Source organism: Perognathus longimembris, chromosome 17, assembly GCF_023159225.1.
Source record: "Perognathus longimembris pacificus isolate PPM17 chromosome 17, ASM2315922v1, whole genome shotgun sequence".
In the NCBI taxonomy this organism is placed as follows: Eukaryota; Metazoa; Chordata; class Mammalia; order Rodentia; family Heteromyidae; genus Perognathus; species Perognathus longimembris.
In genome coordinates this window covers 37347523-37364508 of record NC_063177.1, presented here as the reverse complement: position 1 = coordinate 37364508, position 16986 = coordinate 37347523, and the positions used below count along the sequence as shown (strand labels likewise).

At 42.0% G+C, this 16986-nt stretch overlaps 1 protein-coding gene across 2 annotated transcripts in view; it reads left to right on the top strand.

Moving 5' to 3' along the window:
- Ikzf3 (IKAROS family zinc finger 3) overlaps positions 1–16986 on the top strand; it is a 77431-nt gene that overhangs the window by 30234 nt on the left and 30211 nt on the right. The window contains exon 4 of one of the 2 annotated variants that reach the window (XM_048366215.1): positions 8837–8840. In XM_048366215.1, the coding sequence (XP_048222172.1) occupies positions 8837–8840 (4 nt within the window). Of the gene's footprint in view, positions 1–8836; positions 8841–9869; positions 9876–16986 lie in introns of both variants that reach the window. The other variant, XM_048366213.1, reaches the window with a different exon arrangement.

The following is a 16986-nucleotide window of genomic DNA, read 5'->3' as shown; positions in this document are numbered from 1 at the left end:
TCAGCAACAACAACAACCACAATAACATCTCTGGATTTTGTTTTTAAACCAAGTTTTGTAGCATAATGAACCAAAAGGAAAGTATAGGCACATATTTGGACAGCTGAAATGGTTCAAGCCACATAGGTCTGCCACTGTGCCGGAAGGACCCTTGGAAAGTGTTCCCTTCCCGTTGCTTCTGTCTGTGGCGTAGTAGTCTTGGCGCCACCTTCCAGTCAGATTAACCGGCTTAGGAGACACTCACAGGCGCAGGCTGACTCTCCCAGCAGCTGCTCTTGCCAAGTGAATTCTGGGCTCCAATAAAGTTTGGCACTAGTCATGGTGACCGGGTCATTGTGAGCCCTGGTACAGCGTGCTAGCTACATAAGGCACCCTGTTGAGGGAGAACAGGAGAGTCCCACTGGCGGGCCAGAGCCAGCTCATCATCGCTTGTTAAATTTCCAGGAATTTTATCAGCTGGCTCACTTCACACTGGTAGCTTGTGATTGGCCATGGTGGAATATTTATGCCACCAAAGAAGCAAAGCTACAAGTAAAGCCCTTCCTCGACTTGAGATAACTATTAAATGTTTTCCAGCATTCCATTACACTGAAGACTTACCTGGCTCATGAGGTTCTTATCTAGGTTACAAGGACTGGGACACCTAGTGGGGCAAGAGCCCTGGGCCCTGAGTTCAAGTCCCAGCACTGCAACAACAAAAAGGGAACAAAAATATACAGATCACAGTATTGCAAAGTTTAGTTAAGTATAGGCACCTGGGCTATATACGTATTGTTATTCCCCCACCACCAAATCACAAAACAACAACAGTGAAAGTTTAGCTTGTACCTAGTTGTTATATATTAAACTTTAAAAGTTTTCAAGGTTTCCAAGTGCAGGTGGCTCACGTCTGTAATCCTAACTACTTAGTAGGCTGAGATCTGAGTGTTCCAGTTCAAAGACAGCCCAGACAGAAAAGTTTGTGACTTTTTTTTTCTTTTTTGCCAATCCTGGGACTTGAACTCAGGGCCTGGGCACTGTCCCTGAGCCTCTCTGTGCAGAAGGCTAGCATTCTACCACTTGATCCACAGTACCACTTCTGGCTTTTTCTGTGTATGTGGTACTGAGAAATCGAACCTAGGGCTCATGCTTGCTAGGCAAGCACTCTACCACTAAGCCACATTCCCAGCCTATGAGACTCTTATCTCCAGTTAATCAGAAAAAAAAAATGGAGGCACGGTGCAGTACAAGCAGTACAGCACCAGATGAGAGGGCAAGGCCCTGAGTCTCAGCATCTGAAAAATAACACTTTGTAGTAACAAAAATAAATTAATTCTCATATGTACTTTTTTTTTAAACTGGGGAGACATATGAGTAGTTCATTAAGGACAGGTTTCATGGAGAAAGTGAATTGGAAATAGAATTTCCAGGAGAAATACCTTTAAAAGCTTACTTATGTATTTATTAATTTGTGATAAGGTACATCCACTTACTAACATTTGTGTCCATTATATACATTTGAAAAGGTATAGTAACAGTTTAAACCGTCATTATTTACAACAAGAAGACATATTTTTGTTAAAGGTAAAAAGTACAATGAAACATTGTAAATGTCAATGTCTTTTTAACATCCACTATGTGTAAGGGAGAAACATAGTGTTTCAAATTTCTCATCAGGATGCTTGATATGGTATAAAATATACAAGTGATATCTTACACAATGCACAAGTGGAGCCTAGAGCTGCCTTCAATTCAAGCCTGAGTTTTATTAAAGATCTCAGGCTGAGATTCTCCATGTTGTACCTCAGCATTTGACAAATTTCTCAATGTTGAATGAACTTGCATTTATAGGCATGTATACATTTTTTGTGTGCTTGTTTGTGTTTTTGGCCTGGGTACTGTCCCTGAGCTTCTTTTGCTCAAGGCTAGTGCCACCAGTGCCTGGCCATATGTATTTTTAGGGGCCAAGTATATATTCTCTAAAATGTCTACAACCAGAGCTGGGAGCTGGTGGTTCACACCTGTAACCCTAGCTACTCAGGAGGCTGGGATCTGAGGATCACGTTCAAAGCAGGAACATCATGAGACTCTTCTCTCCAACTAACTACCAATTCATGCATGCTAGGCAAGCACTCTACCACTAAACCACATTCCCAGCCCCTATTTCTTTCTTTCTTTTTTTTTTTTTTTTGCCAGTCCTGGGGCTTGGACTCAGGGCCTGAGCACTGTCCCTGGCTTCTTTTTGCTCAAGGCTACCACTCTGCCACCCGAACCACAGCGCCACTTCTGGCCGTTTTCTGTATATATGGTGCTGGGGAATTGAACCCAGGGCCTCATGTATAGGAGACAAGCACTCTTTGCCACTAGGCCATATCCCCAGCCCCCCCTATTTCTTTTTCTTAATGTTGATAGGGAAAGTTTTAAATGCATCATCCATTAAAAAATGCTAGATGTAAATTTAGAAAGAAGCTATAAAAATAACTTTTAAAAGTTGCGATTAAAAGGTGATGGTACAGGGGCTGGGGATATGGCCTAGTGGCAAGAGAGCTTGCCTCGTATACATGAGGCCCTGGGTTCGATTCCCCAGCACCACATATACAGAAAATGGCCAGAAGTGGCGCTGTGGCTCAAGTGGCAGAGTGCTAGCCTTGAGCAAAAGGAAGCGAGGAACAGTGCTCAGGCCCTGAGTCCAAGGCCCAGGACTGGCAAAAAAAAAAAGGTGATGGTACAAAGAGGTTACAGTTGCATACGTCAGGTAAAAAGTACCTTTCTTTTTGGACAATATCACTCCTTCACTGGCTCTCTCCCAGTTGGAAAACAGTTGTTTTTTTTTTTAAGCATTGGCATCCTCTTGACAGCTTTGTTTTGTAGTTTCTTCTAGCATTAAATCTGTGATCTTTCAGTGTGTTGACATAGTATTCAGGCACAGAGTTTGGCAAATTGACTAGCAATGAGGTAGTTTTAAGTCGTTGGGTTTTAAAGTGTCTCACATACACACACACACACACACACACACACACACACACACACACACACACACAGAGCAGATGAATGAAGATGTCAGAGCCGGGCCTAAAGGAGGGCCTTGGTAATCCAGCCCTTGGTGTATAACCTTCAAACACCAATAAACAAGATTATCTGGATTTAACATGTGACCTTTCCCATTGTGACTGCTACGTCCAGATGTTTCCTCATTTAGCTGCCTGGTTGAAATCTGCCTTCACTGACTGCAGTTGGATCTAGATTTGAGGTTGCAGAGTGACAATCTTGAAAACTATGTTCTGCAGTGGGTGATGCTGTCTAAACAGTAACATATGGAGACCGACGGTTTAATAATTAAAAATAATTTGTGACCTTCCCCATAATAGATTCGTTAATTATGTCAAGTGAAGAAGTAAAAATGGGATCATGATAGATATTTCACTACATTCGTCAGTCTGGTGGCATTAAAGATATCGACAAGATTTGTTAGTATCAGCCCTTTCTGCACCTGCGCCTACAGAGGCAGAAATCCAGCCATGTCTTTGTTATCCTTTGATACCAAAGAAGTGCATAGCAGCCCTGGAGAAAACAGGGGTTCTGTTTGGTTTTGCAGTACTTGGGTTTGAATTCAGGGCTTTGTACTTGCTATCTAGGCAATCTACCAGGTGCACTATGCCCCTATTCAGTTATTTTTTTTTAATAGGATCTCGCTTTTCTCCTTGGTCTAGCCTAGACTATAAGCCTCCTATTTATATTTCCTACATAACTGGCAGGACAGGCTTGCCCCAACATACTCAACTTTTATTGGTTAAGGGTGGGGGGGCGGTGTCTCTTAAACTCTTTGTCTAGGCTGGTCTCAAACTGTTATCCTCCCAATTTTAAGCTCCTGAATAGCTAGGATTGTAGTCATACACCATTGCATCAGGTGAAGGGTTTTTGTTTTGTTTTATTTTGGGTGGTACAAGCCCTCCTGCTTGCTATGGAAAGATTCTACCACTTGAGCTGTGCCTCCAGTCCTATTTTATTTTTAACTGAAACACTCATTAGGTAGCCCATGCTGGCCTCCAATTTACGATCCTCCTGCTTCAACGTCCTGCATCATCAGGATTGCAGGCATGCATCATCTATCACACCTAGCTCACAATAGCTTTTGATGAGCTTCTTCTGAGTCAGTCCAGGTTTGTGGCCATGCTTCTTAGCTACTAAAATTTGGAAATAACTTGATATATTCTCTCTCTCTTTTTTTTTTTTTTTTTTTTTGGCCAGTCCTGGGTCTTGGACTCAGGGCCTGAGCACTGTCCCTGGCTTCTTTTTGCTCAAGGCTAGCACCCTGCCACTTGAGCCACAGCGCCACTTCCGGCTTTTTCTGTGTATGTGGCACTGAGGAATTGAACCTATTTTCTTTTTTTTTTGCCAGTCCTGGGCCTTGGACTCAGGGCCTGAGCACTGTCCCTGGCTTCTTTTTGCTCAAGGCTAGCACTCTGCCACTTGAGCCACAGCGCCACTTCTGGCCATTTTCTGTATATGTGGTGCTGGGGAGTCGAACCCAGGGCTTCATGTATACGAGGCAAGCGTTCTTGCCACTAGGCTATATCCCCAGCCCCCCTGAGGGAATTGAACCTAGGGCTTCATGTATGCAAGCAAGGCAAGCACTCTACCACAAGGCCATATTCCCAGTCCCGTCCCCAGATATTTTTTGCTTTTATGATTTTTTAAAATAAGATCTCACATTTATGCCCCAGCCAGCATGGACATTGATCCTCCGATTTGCACTGCCCTTGGAGCTGGGATGACAGGCATGTGCCATTTATCACGTTTCTTTATGGCATGCAGCCCAGAACCATCTCTGGCAGTTTTATATGGCCTATTCCTTACTCTCCGCTTGATTGTGCAGTTCTAGTTCTTCAGGTTTTACTAGTTCTATCTCTGGAACCATCTAGAAAGGGTCATTCTTTTCTGCTTTTGTCTTATTAGAAAACTAAAGTCTCACATCCTTAAGTAAACTTTCATAGGACTTCCCATGTGTATTATATGACTGCTGCTGTTGTAGGTCAGGATTGAACCCACAAATCAGGACTCATAGCCTTGCCAAGCAAACAGAAACGGACGGAGAGTATCATCCATAGAAGCATAACATATTGTAAAGAAGGGCTGGACAGGGGCTGGGAATATGGCCTAATGGCAAGAGTGTTTGCCCCATATACATGAAGCCCGGGTTCAATTCCTCAGCACCACGTATATAGAAAATGGCCAGAAGTGGCGCTGTGGCTCAAGTGGTAGAGTGCTAGCCTTGAGCAAAAAGAAGCCAGGGACAGTGCTCAGGCCCTGAGTTCAAGGCCCAGGACTGGCAAAAAAAAAAAAAGAAGGACTGGACATCGGTGGCTCACGCCTGCAATCCTAGCTGCTTGAGGCTGAGATCTGAGGATCTAAGGAGCATAGGGAGTTAAAAATCTTTTTTTTTTTTTTTTTTTTGGCCAGTCCTGGGCCTTGGACTCAGGGCCTGAGCACTGCCCCTGGCTTCTTTTTGCTCAAGGCTAGCACTCTGCCACTTGAGGCACAGCGCCACTTCTGGCCATTTTCTGTATATGTGGTGCTGGGGAATCGAACCCAGGGCCTCATGTATATGAGGCAGGCACTCTTGCCATTAGGCCATATCCCCAGCCCGGGAGTTAAAAATCTTTTGAGGGTTTTTCCTATGGGGCTGATCATAGCTCAGTAAAGCACCATTGTCATGATGCCTCATTAAAAAGCTGGTAAATGGGTTTCTAAACTCTATTCTTTGAGACAGAATTGGTATCAGGTGGCTAGTTATCTGTTTGGTTTTCATTTGTTTTATGCATATAGATTTCTTTAAAAAAAATATTAGTCTGGGGCTGGGAATATGGCCTAGTGGCAAGAGTATTCGCCTTGTATACATGAAGCCCTGGGCTCGATTCCTCAGCACCACACATATAGAAAAAGCCAGAAGTAGTGCTGTGGCTCAAGTGGCAGAGTGCTAGCCTTGAGCAAAAACAAGCCAGGGACAGTGCTCAGGCCCTGAGTCCAAGGCCTAGGATATTAGTCTGGTTGTAATTTACATGCCTCTAAGTATTCAATGATTTTCTTTTTAGTTAATATGGAGTTACACAACCACCATTATGTTTTGAACACTCCCATCACCCTCAAAAGCTCCCTTGTCCCTGCCCATAGTCATTCATCATTCTTACCTCCAGCCTTAGCAAGTGAACAGGCTGATTTTTTGCACCAGTTGATGGACAGTCCGATTGTTTACATTTTTGGCTGTTATGAATAATGCTACTATTGAATATTTTAATATGAGTCTACATAAGCTAACATTTTCCTTTTTTTGAGTAGATACTAGGAATAGAATTGCAGGATTATATGGTAAATTTATGTTGTTATGTGGAAAGTTACTGTAAGGGATAATTGTGATCAAGAAGCAAATGTGATCAAGAAGCAAGATGCAAATGGATTTGTTAAAATGAAACATCCTGTAAACTAATTGATCTCAATAGGGAAAAGCTACCCCACATCTTAGTTAGCATCTTAATATAAATAGGTTATCTCAGAAATATGGGTACAGCATCCTCTGACTTCTGAGTTTCTCTCAGGGGTACAATAGAAGCATTGGCCTGTATTGTGTTCTTCACTGAAGGCTTGCTTAGGGAAGTGACACTTCTAACTCCAAACTTCTCCAGACCCACTCAGGGTCATGGTTAGAATGTGGTTCTAAGGGTTGTTAGATGGAAGCCTCATTTCCACACTGGAGATTGGCCAGATCCTGCCTCTCTAGTTCCTTGCCATTTAGATTATCCAACTTCTATATCAGAAAAGCACACACACACACACACACACACACACACACACACACACACACAGATTCAGGAAAGGGGATGGGTGGATATGAACAAAATCCAAATCACAGACTTTTGTAACTTAATCATGGAAGCGAGCTGTCCCATTGCCTTTGCCAAGTTTTTCTGCTTAGAAGCAAATTACCTAGGTCCAGCCCATACTCAAAAGGAGAAGGCAGTGATCTTCTAGGAAACATAGATTCTGGGAAGCAGAGATCAATGGGAACATTATAGAAATCTGCCTGCCAAACTGTTTTCCAGTTGGCTGCACTATTTTACATTCCCACCAGCAGCATATGAGGACTCCTGTTTCTCCAAATCTTCACCAAGACTCATTATTGTGTGTCTTTTAAAGGTAGGCCTTATATACCTTTAGCAGGTATAAAGTGGTATGTATCTCATTGTGGTTTTAATTTGAATTTCTCTAATGTTGGGTGGTGTCAGGTATGTTTTCATTGGCCTGGTCTCCATTTGTATAATTTCTCTGGTGAAATGTCAATCCACATGTTTTGTGGGTGTTTTCAATTGGGTTGCTTGTTTTATTATTGCATTGTGGGATAGTTTCATTTATGAATCAGGCTTTTGGTGTCATATCTAAGAGGTCATGAACATATTATATGCCAATTACTATGCTAGGGAATATACATTATTTTGCTTCATTTCATTACTGTAACAAGTCTACAAGATATTAATGATCTTTGCACAAATGAGAAAAATCACAGAGGTCAAGTGACTTGCTAAGTTCACTCAGCTGGTGAGCTCTAGAGATTGAATAAGACTTAAGTTGTAATCATCAGTCCCCATTCTACTTATTATTTGGTTACAATGAGTAGAACTCTACGTGTGATCATTAGAATTTGCCACTTGAAATGGAACAGGTGTGTGTGCTCCAGTTCATTGACTAGATTCTACCCTGGGTTTCTTTTTTCCCTGCTAGACAATAATCTGTCCACAGTTTCAGTTGAGCTAGAATGTAACTTTCCTTACTGCCTTAAGTATGTGACGAGGCAGTGGTTAAGCAGTTGTACCTTACAACATAGCTCCAATGATGACAAGATAGCTTATTCCCACGTATGCTTTTACTGGTACTCATTCCCTGAGAAAAATGTAGTGCTGGATTTCTCCCTATATTTCTCTAAACTCTTATCCCATTATTTGATGTGTGTGTGTGTGTGTGTGTGTGTGTGTGTGTGTGTGTGTGTGTGTGTGTGTGTGTGCCGGTATTGGGGCTTTAACTCAGGGCCTGGATGCTGTCTCTCAGTTTTGTTTTTTTACTAAGGCTGGCACTGTACCACTTGAGTCACACTTCCCCTTCTGGCTTTTTTGGTGGCTAATTGGAGATAAGAGATCCATGGACATTCCTGTCTTGTTCCATTATTTGATAACCAGAGGGTGAGGGAGAGGAAGCAGAGAGTGCTGAATGTCCAAATGAAAGGTTGCCGATGATCAATTTTATGGTAGCTTTTACATATTTTATTTTAATCAATTTAATGTTAAAAAGAAAAAGAATCTTCTAGTTTTTAATCCTTATACTCCTTCCCCTCCCTTCTGAAAGCCTTGTATATCCTTGGGGTCTGATTGGTGTACTTTCAGTTAGAAATACAATGTATTGTTTTCCTGCACTCTGAGCTAATGTGCTAGCTTTAGGCAAAATTGCAATCTGTGCAATTTTTAAAAACATCATCAACCCTAATTTTGTACTTGAGGCAAAGAACAAAACAATCGTTCACTCCTTCCTTGCTTCCTTCTCACCTTTTTTTCCTTCTCTTCCTTTTGTTTGTTTGGCTCAGCAGAGACAGAGTCCTGTGTACAAGCAGAATATTTAACATTGAAGGTATGGGCAGAATAATGTACAGATGTTGGCATGGAGCAGCTCTATGTAGAGGGGGGATAGGACCATGATGGGACAAGCAAATTTGGAAAGAAGGAGAAAGATATTGAGCTAATTTGCAACTTGTTGATTGTGAAACAAGTGTAGGGAGCCAGGAAGTGGTTGAATGTGTCTGCCTCGGGCTTAGCAGGAAGGTCTACTGGAAACACACTTGAGAGTCATCAGCAATAAAAAGTTACATCAGGAGAGAATATAAAGAGGGAAAAAGTTTCCAGAAACAGGCCCCTAGGAACCATTCATATCTAGGAGATGGAGAAAAAGGAGTCAACTGAAGAAATAAATGGGGGGAAAGGAACAGAAGAACCAGCAAAGACTGGTATGAAGGGAAGAGGATCATAAAGCAGAGTTTGGGGGCTAGGGATGTGGCTTAGTGGTAGAGCGTAGCATACACAAAGCCCTGGGTTTGATTCTTCAGCACCACATAAACAGAAAAAGCGCTGTGGCTCAAGTGGCAGAGTGCTAGCCTTGAGCATAAAGAAGCCAGGGACAGTGCTCAGGCCCTGAGGCCCAAGCCCTCAGGACAGGCAAAAAAAAAAAAAGAAAGAAAGAAAGAAAGAAAGAAAGAAAGAAAAAAGCAGAGCTTGGGCCAAGCTCCAGTGGCTCACATAACTGCAATCCTAGCTACTTAGGAGGCTGAGATCCAAGGATCATGGTTTGAAGCCAGATTGGGCAGGAAAGCCCATGAAACTCTTATCTCCCATTAATCATCAAAAAGCTGGAAATGGAGCTGTGACTCAAATGGAAGAGCTCCAGCCTTGAGCAGTAAAGTTCAGAGACAGTGCCCAAGCCCTGAGTTCAATATCCAGTACCAGCACATGTACAAAAAAGTTAGTTTGGGATTGGTCTTTAGACTGCCACTCTTGCCTGATCTAAAGGGATATATACTGAACTGGGCTCAGTCTAAGACAACTTTTTTCACCAGCCTTGAGAGAAAAAGCTAAGGGATCATCCTGTTGCAAAGCAACTGAGCTGGAGGAGCAGAAGCCAGACCTCAGAGGAAAAGGAGTCAGCTGGAAGCCTGGTGGCCGTGGAGACTAATGTTCTAATTCTGCCACTTGGGACGCAGAGGCAGGAGAATGGCAAATTGGAGACCAGCTTGGGCTACATAGGGAGACCCTGTTTCAAAACAAAACATAATAAAATGAAACAAAACTCCAGCTGGAAAGCTGGTCATCACTGTGAGGGTTTGTGCCTTTTACTGTATTATAAGGAGAAACTCTACATGCCACACGTCAACTTCAGATTGTTTTAGATGTGTTGGCTGCATTGTGTCCTCGTTGATTTACTACTTTTTCCCTTTCAGGTGTGGTCATTATCAGTAAGTAGCAGCCCAACAAATGTATTCATTCATTTATGTAATACCTAAAGTAACTGAGCCCTCAGACAGGTTCTGGGACATATATGCTATTATGCTATTTAAACCTGTTCTCTGCCTTGAAGACACTCCTGATCTATATGGGAAATATATATGTTAATTGTTACAACATAGACAACAAATACCAAGAACTACTCCTGCTCTGAATATGGAAGACATTCTCATTTCTTCTTTTTGGTCCTGAGTGTGATATTGTGACAGCCAGAATGTTTAAATCATAGTCAACTTAATTGCATGTGGGTGACAAGTTTTGAACTTTTTCTAAAGATTACATTTTAACATACGTTAAACTTCTTCCTGACTGCTATTTTTTACAAATGAAGGAAAGGAAAAAGAAAAGAAAAATAGGTTGCAGGGCTGGACGTGTGACTCAAGTGGTAGAATACCTGCCTAGCAAGTGAGAAATCCTGAGTTCAAACCCCAGAACTGCCCTTTTGCTTTAAGTTATTATTCAGATAGGGGTTTGCTGCTTTTCCTGACTTGCTTTAGACAATGATCCTCCTGCCTATATCTGCTGAGTTGGTGGAGTCACATGTGAGCCATTTTGCACAGCAAAAATATATTTGCGTTCATTATTTTTCATAGGTAGCTGTTCTTCCTCAGAAATATAAATAAAAATAATATAGCGCACAGATGAAAATAATTGAACAAAGAAATCTCTACAATGGACATAAATGAAACCAAACTTTATACTTATAGATTGCTTTATGATTTAGAAGGGACTTTCACTCATCATCTTCTTTGGTCCTTACCATCTGGGGTTAAAAATTGTACTTGGGGGGCTGGGAATATGGCCTAGTGGTAGAGTGCTTGCCTTGCATGCATGAAGCCCTGGGTTGGATTCCTCAGCACCACATAAACAGAAAAAGCTGGAAGTGGCGCTGTGGCTCAAGAGGTAGAGTGCTAGCCTTGAGCAAAAAGAAGTCAGGGACAGTGCTCAGGTCCTGAGTCCAAGCCCCTGGACTGGCAAAAAAAAAAAAAAATTGAACTTGGGGGCCAGACACCTATGTCTCACACCTGTAACCTAGCTACTCTGGAGCTTGATCTCTGAAGATCACGTTTCAAAGCCAGCCTGGGCAAGGATGGCTCACACTTATTCTCCTAGTTACTCTGGAGGCAAATATCTGGCGGATACTAGTTCAAGGCAGATACTAGTTCAAGGCAAGCCCAGGTGGATAGTTACAGAGTCCCTATCTCAACCAATAACTGGGTACAGTAACATGTATCTGTCACCCCAGCTATGGTGGGAAACATAAATAGATCTGGATCATAGTCCAGGTTTGTAAAGGCAAAAAAAAAAAATGAGACTCTATCTCCAAAATAACCATGGCAAAAAAGGCTGGGAATATGGTTCAAAGTAATAGCTTGCCTGCATAGGAACCCCAAGGCCCCAAGTTCAAACCCTCATACTGCCAGAAAAAAAAAAATACAAAAAAAGATAGAGTAGTAACTTCTTGTTCTAATGGGAAAGAAAAGACTTTCACTGAAATTATTTAACACAATAATTTTTATTATGTCAATAAATAAACTATTTGGGGTGGGGCATATGGCCTAGTGGTAAAATGCTCGCCTGGTATACATGAAGCCCTGGGTTCGATTCCTCAGCACCACATATATAGGAAAAGCCACAAGGAGCGCTGTTGTGGCTCAAGTGGTAGAGTGCTAGCTTTGAGCAAAAAGAAGCCAGGGAAAGTGCTCAGGCCCTGAGTTCAAGCCCCAGGACTGGCAAAGAAACAAAACAATAAATAAGCTATTTTGATAGATAAATATCATTGGTAAAATGATGGACAGTCCCTTGTAGCTGTTTTCCCATTCTAGTGCTCTTGAATCTGAAATGACATGACTTACTCATTACCAGTTTGGAGTCTTTACAGGAAATTTGAAAGTCTGATGAGAACATGTTTTAACCTCAGCCAACTCAGTATTACCCAGACTTGCTGCTTCTTATCTCTATACTACTGAGATGTTAATATAGTTTCTCCTTTTTTAGCCTGATCTACCTTTTGCAGTTTTTCCTAATTTCAAAAGTGGCATTTAAAAAATTAATAGCCATTTACCATTTTAACTCTTAAAAGCCAAGGAAAAGAAAACATGATAGATCCTATGCATCTATGACTGGAAGTTTCGTTTTCATTGGCACCTTATAATTTTACTAATTAACAAATATTAAACTTCATATTCTCTAGTTCTCAACATAGTATAGGTTTTCCTCTCTCTTATTTTTTTGCTCATAAAAGTATGAATTCGAAAATGAAAATGACCCATCATGTCAGTGTTCTTGTTTCTAATACAAAGAGGCCATTGTAGGAAAGTACAGACATTAATTTTATAAGGGAATCTGTGCTAGTTCATCTGTTTGGGCTGGATTGCATGATAGCAATGAGCTCTATAGACTCAGTACCTACAATACATCTATCTCCCATTTTGCTCTTTAGTGCTCCAAGCTTCTAAATCCTATTAACAGCTGTCAAAACCTGGTAAACTATTTAGATGCTTTCACAATTTGTTTAATTGGATAGTTAGAAAATGGCATGCTAGAAAAGTCCCCCCCCCCTTTTTCTTTTAGCCTGGCTGAACATCTGTAGCATTAGGGCCTCATTATCTCTGAATTGGCATAGCAAATCAGTGGCATCATTAAAATGCCACATTAAGATGATTAAGCTTCTTTGTTATCCAGTTGACTTTTGCATGTGCTGAGGATTTCATGGTTATGACCCTCAATCCTTGTAAAACACTTAAACAACATCACCCATTTGTGTCTTCCCTGCCTAACAGCCTCTGCCTTGTCCCTCCCCATAATATCACCGGCAAACTTGCAGCTATTAACTTCACACTCTGTCCTTCTTAGAGATAGATCGTGAGACCTCCTAGCTCAGGGTAGAAATTCAGAAGCTCTTCTTTTTTTTTTTTTTTTTTTTTTTTGGACTAGGAGGAAGTTCTTGGTAACAACGTGCTACCCAAGGCATCCGAGTTTGCCTGTGCTTTTTGTATTTTTGATAGGTTCTTCTCTCCAGCCGAGCATTTTATGTGCCTGTAAAAAACAAACTGAGGCACAGTTGGCTGAGGATGCTATTACCCCTGAAGGATTTAGATGTTGGATTCTTTCCAGGACCCATTGTTTTTGCAATGTCTCAGGTGAAACCAAAAAATGTCTACTCTGGAGTACAAGCCTTTCATGTGATAACCATCACCCCAGGAAATGAAACCATGTGTATCAGCCCCAGTGAGCCAAACCTTTGTTCTCTTCAGCCTACAAAATTCTCTCTGGGGGGTGTGTGTGTTAGTGTGTGTCATCTTCCTAAGAGACCTTCAGAACAGAGCCAAAGATGGGAACAATTGTACCCCAGAGCAGCTCCTTTAGAAAGAAGTTTAGTCTAATCTAATTTCCTATGGGTTAGATTCAATTTAGACATCTTTTCTTCCCCCTGGGAGTGTATAGCAATTACCTTTATCAGCAATTTGTGGTTTGCTCTGTTCTTTTCTCCACATCAATTATAAAAAAATAAAATTTACTTAGGAAGCCTTTAATGTGTTTTATTAGGAAATAATAGATCATATACAGAAAAAAGGCAAATGCTTGTAATTACAAGCATCCATAGACCTTACCACCTGACTTAAGAAATTAATTTTCACTAGTGTCTGTGAAGATTCTTGATGGCCCTTTAAATGTGGATTTAAATTGTGTATGTTTATTATGAGATTAGAATGGACAAAAACACAGTGGGGGATTATTGCTATGACAAACGTTTCATTTGATTTACCAAAGACTTCAAGGTATACAAATGTGGCATTTCCTCAAGTATAATCAAGTATCTATTGCCAGATCTTTGTGATTTGGGACTTTTAGTAAATAATTCAAGGGCTGAAAAAACCTTGACAGCCAAAAACGAGTGAAAAACCATGACATACATTAAGTGCATAACGTAAACCAGTAAGAGTGCTTGCACTTCTAACAAGCTCCCAGGGGATGCTGAGTCCAAGGCCTCACTTTGAGAAGACTGAGAAATGAGATAGTCAGGTAGGCATGCGGCAGATTCTAGACATGAAGGAGTTTGGACTTGATTCTGTAAGCAAGATGAAAACATTGAGAGCTTCTCAACGTGGGTTTATTGCTATGGAACGGTTAACCTTGCAAGGGGAGGTAGTATCTGTCATAGAGGCTGCATGCACCAAAGACCGGGCAGAACGGTCCATTCCTGTACCAAGAATATATTGGTTCTTAATGTAGAATACTGTGTGAAAGTCCAGAGCAGTGGTTCTCAAACTCCCTTGTTTTGTTCTGAAAGTATATGTGGAAAGTGTTTTTTAAATGATTTTATTTCCAGTTCTCTTACCCAGGTTAGTAGATCTAAGGTGAAAGCTTCAAACTTTCTGTCTTAAAACCAGATAACCAGATGGATACAAATGTCTCATGCCTGTAAGCCTAGCTACTTAAAAGGTGAGATCTGAGGATCATGGTTCAAAGCCAGCCTGGGCAAGAAAGTTGATAAAGTTCTTACCTCCAATTAACCAGCCAAAACAAACAAAAATAACAGAAGTGAAGCTGTGGCTCAAGTAGTAGAGCATCAGCTTTGAATGAAAAAGCTAAGGGATGGGGCTGGGAATATGGCTTAGGGAATATGAGGCAAGCACTCTTGCCTCATATACATGAAGCTCTGGGTTCGATTCCTCAGCACCACTTATACACAAAAAGGCCAGAAGTGGCACTGTGGCTCAAGTGGCAGAGTGCTAGCCTTGAGCAAAAAGAAGCCAGGGACAGTGCTCAGGCCCTGAGTCCAAACCCCAGGACTGGCCAAAAAAGAAAGAAAAAAGCTAAGGGAAAACACCCAGGCTCTGAGCTCAAGGCCCAGAACTGGCATGCACACATATGCACGCACACACACACACATACACACACACACACACACACGGATGGATTTGCAATAGAAGAGGTGTGCAGACAGGAGAAGACAGGGTTATGGACAGTACAAGTTTATGAAGTAGGAAGAAGGAGGAAAGAATGGGAGGAAAAGGAGCTAGATAGATGGATCAGAAGGAAGGAAAGGAAACAATCTAATTGAAGAAATGGGAGGTAAAACAACAAGAATGGTGGCCAGCAGGGTCACAGATAGAGAAATTGAAATGGTACACAAAAAGGCACTGGATTTGAGAATCGGGACTTAACTGAAGATCACTAGGAGATGAGATTCTGTGGGTTATGGAGGCAGAAGCCAGATCATAAGGATTTTGTTTTGTTTTGTTTTGGGTTTATTTTTGCCAGTCCTGGGGTTTGGACTCAGGACCTGAGCACTGTCACTGGCTTCTCTTTGCTCAAGACTGGCACTCTGCTACTCGAGTCACAGCGCCACTTCTGGCCCAAATCATAAGGATTTTCATGTATAATAAAGGCTTGTAAGCATAATTGCCTCTGCAGAATGCTGAAAGAGGGTACGTTTAGATATCTTGTGATAGGAGGTTGATTCCTTTTATGATGCAGAAAAGTCATCTAAGCTGTTTATCTAGAGCTGATAAACAAGCAAGGAAACTTTTTGGTCCAGTCATTCAAGGGTCTTCTCTAAGGCCCCTGTCCATGTGATTCTTTTTTTTGCCAGTCCTGGGCCTTGAACTCAGGGCCTGAGCACTGTCCCTGGCTTTTTTTTTTTTTCTCAAGGCTAGCACTCTATCTACTACTTGAGCCACAACACCGCTTCTGGCCATTTTCTATATATGTGGTGCTGGGGAATCGAACCCAGGGCTTCATGTATACAAAGCAAGCACTCTTGCCACTAGGCCATATTCCCAGCCCCCTGTCCATGTGATTCTTATGTCCAGCTCTCCAATTCTGTCTTTCCCACTTGTTTGCAAAGTCCTAAAAGATTAAACCCAGACTTGATCCTGAGGCAGGTTGGAATAGAACTAAGTTCTAGGTTAGACCTACTGAAGCCGAAATTCTGAGGGAAGGAGAAGCTCCCTTCTGTCCTGTTTGCAGACACGCATTTGTCTTACTAGTTTGTTTCTTTTTTTAATTCACTGATCATGGCATTACCTAAATATGAGGTTATTCACATTTTCTAACCCAAATGAAAAGGGTCCTTTTGTGTTGGCCCTTCAATCTACTGTTTTTGGTTTTCAGTCGCTGAAGTTTTCCGTTGAGGTTCTTTTTAACGCCTACATGCAAACTGAAGAGCACTCAAGCTTTGGTGGGATATCACCCACAGCTGGAGAGATGGAGGAAGCCCAGAGGGTACAAACCTCAGGTGCATCCTTCTCTTTGAAAAAAAAAAAAAAAGCCAAGTGCTGGTGGCTCACGCCTGTAATACAAGCTTCTCAGGAGGCTGAGAGCTGTGGGTCATGGTTCAAAGCCAACTCAGGCAAGAAAGGTCATGAGACTCTTACCTCCAATGAAAGTTGGAAGTGGAGCTGGGGCTCAAGTGGTAGAGGCTAGCCTTGAGCAAAATAGTTCAGGGACAGAACCTATACCCTGAGTTCCAGCCTTGGGATTGGCACCCAAAAAACAAAAAGGAGGAGAAGGAAAAAAGGAGGGAAGGAAGGAAGGTAGGAGGGAGGTAGGGAGGGAGGAAGGAAGGAAGGAAGGAAGGAAGAAAGGAAGGAAGGAAGGGAGGGAGGGAGGGAGGGAGGGAGGGAGGGAGGGAAGGAGGGAGGGAGGAAGGGAGGGATAAAGGGAGGAAGGGAAGGAGGGTGGGAAAGGAAGAAAAAAAAGGAAACAAATTCCATCCGAAAATAGGCAAGCCCAAAGAAGAAAATGAACCTCTTCCCAAGTAGGACTTCTATCAATTTACATAAAACCCAGCTACACCAAGATGCATTTGGTTTGTATTGGGCTCATCCTTCAGCCCTCTATCTCCACCAGCCAAGAGCATGAAGTTGTGAACCATGAAGTGTGGTGAGCAGAGAAGAGAGTTAGC